At 36.0% G+C, this 4,633-nt stretch overlaps 1 protein-coding gene across 2 annotated transcripts in view; it reads left to right on the top strand.

The window, feature by feature from the left end:
- The first annotated feature begins 1,626 nt into the window (after nt 1-1,626).
- Nucleotides 1,627-4,633, top strand: part of LOC102578989 (uncharacterized protein At1g04910) — a 50,821-nt gene continuing 47,814 nt past the window's right edge. For both annotated transcript variants that reach the window (XR_367451.2, XM_006349589.2), the window contains exon 1: nt 1,627-2,416. Coding sequence is in view for 1 of the 2 variants with exons in the window: in XM_006349589.2 (XP_006349651.1) it covers nt 2,039-2,416 (378 nt within the window). In the remaining variant the exon portion in view is untranslated. The remainder of the gene's footprint in view (nt 2,417-4,633) is intronic.

Here is a 4,633-nt window from a genome sequence, read left to right as displayed (position 1 = left end):
CAAATGTACTACCACTTTGTATTCCTTTATTTTGATGGAGGATTTACAAAACTTTTCAAATTGGCTTGCATCAACAACAATGTGCCCAATATCTTTTCATACCACTTTGATAGATAAAAAATACATTCACATTTGAAGGACCACCTTAAGAGACAATGTGCCCAATAACCTTTCATACCACTTTGATGGACAAAATTACCTTTACATTTGAAGGACCATCTAAGAACCCATAATGTATATCCTTTTAATTACCACAATGATGACCATTAACATTTTACCACACCAATATTCATACAATCAACCACTTGTCATTTTCAGACATATTATGCACTACTACCACATTCACATAAGAGAATGGAGCAAATTAATTGGGCAAATTTCATGACTTTCAGTCAAAAGTATATAACTTTATGTTAGTCATCATCATATCATCACTAGAGTGCATTAGAACTTAAATCCAATGTCTTACCCATATAAAGACGCCTTTGTTCATAAATCAATGAGACTTGAACCCAACTTCTTATTATTATGGTGCACCGAGACTTTAACTCGATGTCTTACTCACTTGGTGCAGTGAAACATGAATTCACTGTCATACCCTCGACCAATGTCTTAATAAACCAAATGCATTACCAAAAAATAAATATTGAATACCATAAATATAATCTGAATTTGACTTAAAATTGAATAAAAATGAACAAAACTAATTAATTAGAACAACATGTTGGAACCATATAAAAGTCCTAAGTTAAAATAAATTAAAACATTTTAATAGTCCCTGTTAATATTGTTATGAAGATTATCATAATTTACTAACCATTTTAAAATAACCACAAAACAAGCTTTGTTAGTACAAATAATATATAGGATATGAAGTTACCTTGCAACCGAAGAATTACTAGGATAATTCATAAAAATCAAGAAATACCTACCATTGATTCTTGACGGAGAATGAACAACTCGTGTTGATAACGTGTTGTAAAACTAAAGCAAAATAATACAAGAAATATAGAAGAAGAAAGTAGGGAGACAAGAGATGTGAACTTTTCTTATTATTTGAAGTCTTCAAGTGTTCACCAAATTTTCAAGTGTATACAATATGAACTATTATGCCTCTATTTATAGTGTAACATAGAGGCATACAAAATGTTAGTCATAAACATGACATTAACATGAATATAATGTGGAGGTTATGGAAGTGAAATGTTACAAGAATAATAGTTATAAAGGTGGAGGTTATGGAGGTCATGGTTATCTTCATAATGGAGAAAAATAACGGAGTAACTTCTTGATGCAGTGGACATCCACAATATATTATTTTATAACACCCTTTCCTTTTTTGCAATACTTTAATTTTATATTTCCACATGACATGTTTAAGACTACAAGATTAAACAACATTTTGATACATTTGATAATAACTATAATTTAGAACCACGATAATTTTTTTTAAATGTGTGCCAAATCAAATTAAGTCATTCGTTTTAAAACGAGGGAGTATATGATACCATCATACCAATATAATTTTTTTTTTTTTGAAGAGAATCAAGGGTTCGAACAGTCCTGACTCCTATAAATTAAGGACCATTTTGATAATTTCTCTGTAAAATTAGATTTAAACAGAACCACAGAAGCATAGTGGGTAGGACTTAGGAGAAAGGTTTGTCAGCTTGAAAAAAAGCTATACTTTACTCTTCCTGTTTGAGTTGTGTTTCTTTGTGTGATCTAATGCTTTTCTCAATTTGAGAGAGAGGAGAAGAAGAAGAGACCATCTTTCTTCCCAAAAAAACTAGCAGCATTGCAGTTTGCTTTTCGGTCCTTGTGTCGGTGAAGCCTTTTTTGTAATTGGGCAAGTGGATTTCTTAATTGCGTATAGCTGTCTACACGTACACTACCCCACTTTATACTTCCAGTGTCCGTGAGCCTCACAGCATTATTTGCAATTTTGGTGTTCTCCACACTTTGTTTGAACTATTTTACCCAATACTGTTTCTTTCCATCCGAATAACTGAAATTGCGTCCTCTGTTAAAGGTCTACATGCACGGCTTAAGCCGGCTAGGCAATGGCGTGTCTCCGCCATCCTCCCCTCGTTTCCGTCATGCTCGGAATAAGAACACTGATCTATCTGCTAGTTTCACCAGTGGTAATTGTCAAGTAAACCTGCAGAATTTTGCAGAGAAGTTAGGTTTTATGATAGTATCTGCTGTTTATAGGCGAAGAGGGGTGTTACTTTTTGCTCCCTTGTTGTATATATCCGGAATGTTGTTATATATGGGTGCTTTAGGCTTTGATGCATCTCGTACAAGTGGTGGGGGAACCGGGCTGGATCCAATTGGATCAGTTTACAGGAGCCCACAGGTTTTTGAAAAGCTCTGGCCATTAATGGAGGCTGAGAACAATGGAAGCTCTAATTTGGTAATCTACTTACAATTTCTTCTCTTTCACTTCCCAGGTTTTCTTTTAGTGTGATTAAATTTCTGATATGATGTTTGTTACATGTGAGTTGGCTTGTTTGGTTAGATTCTGGAACCACAATTTTGAACATGAAATCTTAGAAAGGTAACTTGTGAACTTTAATCATGAGAATAAATTTGAGGTGTACTGAGGTTTTAGTGGCACATATCCCCTATCAGAAATTCTGTCCATTTTGTATATTGCCTTACTGCTTTAGTGTTGAAAGTATAAGTTGAATTGGTTCTAATGTACTAGCTTAGTTGTATTTATGATTAAAAATGTACTAGCTTAGTTGTAATAGTAGCTTAAGATATTGTTCGGGTTGTTATTAAATTAATGACTGTGAGTTAGTTACAGGTTAGTGAGTTGGTTAGATGATTAGTATATAAATAGCTCTTGTGTTAGTTTCATTGAGTCAGTATAGTTTCCATTTGAGCTCTCTGGAAAAATGCCTACGCAATTCAAATATGAGAAAGTAGTCACTAAAAAGATGCACGGTGCTATAGAAATTAGATTATGAGAAAATAGTCACCGGTAGGATGCACGGTGCTTCACAAATCAGATATGAGAAAGTAGTCATCGGAAAGCTGCATGATGCTATACAAATCAGATATGAGAAAGTAGTCACCAGAAAGATGCATGATGCTATACAAATCAGATATGAGAAAGTAGTCATCGGAAAGCTGCATGATGCTATACAAATCAGATATGAGAAAGTAGTCATCGGAAAGCTGCATGATGCTATACAAATCAGATATGAGAAAGTAGTCATCGGAAAGCTGCATGATGCTATACAAATCAGATATGAGAAAGTAGTCATCGGAAAGCTGCATGATGCTATACAAATCAGATATGAGAAAGTAGTCATCGGAAAGCTGCATGATGCTATACAAATCAGATATGAGAAAGTAGTCATCGGAAAGCTGCATGATGCTATACAAATCAGATATGAGAAAGTAGTCATCGGAAAGCTGCATGATGCTATACAAATCAGATATGAGAAAGTAGTCATCGGAAAGCTGCATGATGCTATACAAATCAGATATGAGAAAGTAGTCATCGGAAAGCTGCATGATGCTATACAAATCAGATATGAGAAAGTAGTCATCGGAAAGCTGCATGATGCTATACAAATCAGATATGAGAAAGTAGTCACCAGAAAGATGCATGATGCTATGCAAAGTAGTCACTAGAAAGATGCATAGTGCTATGCAAATCAGATATGAGAAAGTAGTCACCAGAAAGATGCATGATGCTATGCAAAGTAGTCACTAGAAAGATGCATAGTGCTATGCAAATCAGATATGAGAAAGTAGTCACCAGAAAGATGCATGATGCTATGCAAACACTGACAGATATGGGGTTGACACAAAACAAACATAGAAAGTCATCAAAAATTAACGAACGGTACCCTTCGGGGTGGCCAAGTGGTTTGGGCTTGGGACTTCCATGTTGGAGGTCTCAAGTTTGAAACCCCTTGCCAGCGAAAGCAAGGGGTTTGCCTTTTAGGTCGAGCTTGTCGCACCGGATTTGGATAGTGCGGGTTATCTCTCGTATGTGGTTTGCGAGCTACTACATGAGAGCGGAGGTTTTACCCTATGCGCACCGAGAGGGTAGCAGATGCGGGTTTTCCTTGTCATAAAAAAATTGACGCACAATGACCTGCTTGATTGAGTTTTCTCCCCCTAAATATGGGGTTCATGCATATATCATTGGCCTTATTTTTTGTAACATAACTATTGGCCAAATGAATGACATACATGGGTCAAAGTTGTCCGCCAGCCGCAGAAACTCTTTGATTCTCTATTAGGATCGTAGAAGCTCTACCATGTGAGAAATATATGAGAAAATATTATTGATCTGTGTATCTACATTATTATATTGAGATCCTATTTAAATACACTACATTAGACTTCTTTTCCAACTAGGACACTACGTTACAATCCTTCTCCAAATAGGATTTTATTTACTAATCTTTTTCCAATAGCTCAAGTGGCAAAAGGTGGAGGATTTGTGGCTTAGGTCGCAGGTTCAAGCCCCACACCATGCAAAGCGAAGCCCGGTATTTAAGTGGAGAAGGGTAGAGGGGCGGGCCCATTATCCACCGAGTTTAGAAGGCTGTGATTGGTCCAAAGGGCGGGTCACAGATGGATTTCTCGGTTATCAAAAAAAAAAAAA

This window comes from Solanum tuberosum, unplaced genomic scaffold, assembly GCF_000226075.1.
Source record: "Solanum tuberosum cultivar DM 1-3 516 R44 unplaced genomic scaffold, SolTub_3.0 scf00107, whole genome shotgun sequence".
In the NCBI taxonomy this organism is placed as follows: Eukaryota; Viridiplantae; Streptophyta; class Magnoliopsida; order Solanales; family Solanaceae; genus Solanum; species Solanum tuberosum.
The sequence above is the reverse complement of the archived record's forward strand: the minus strand, read 5'-3'. Positions and strand labels throughout refer to the sequence as shown.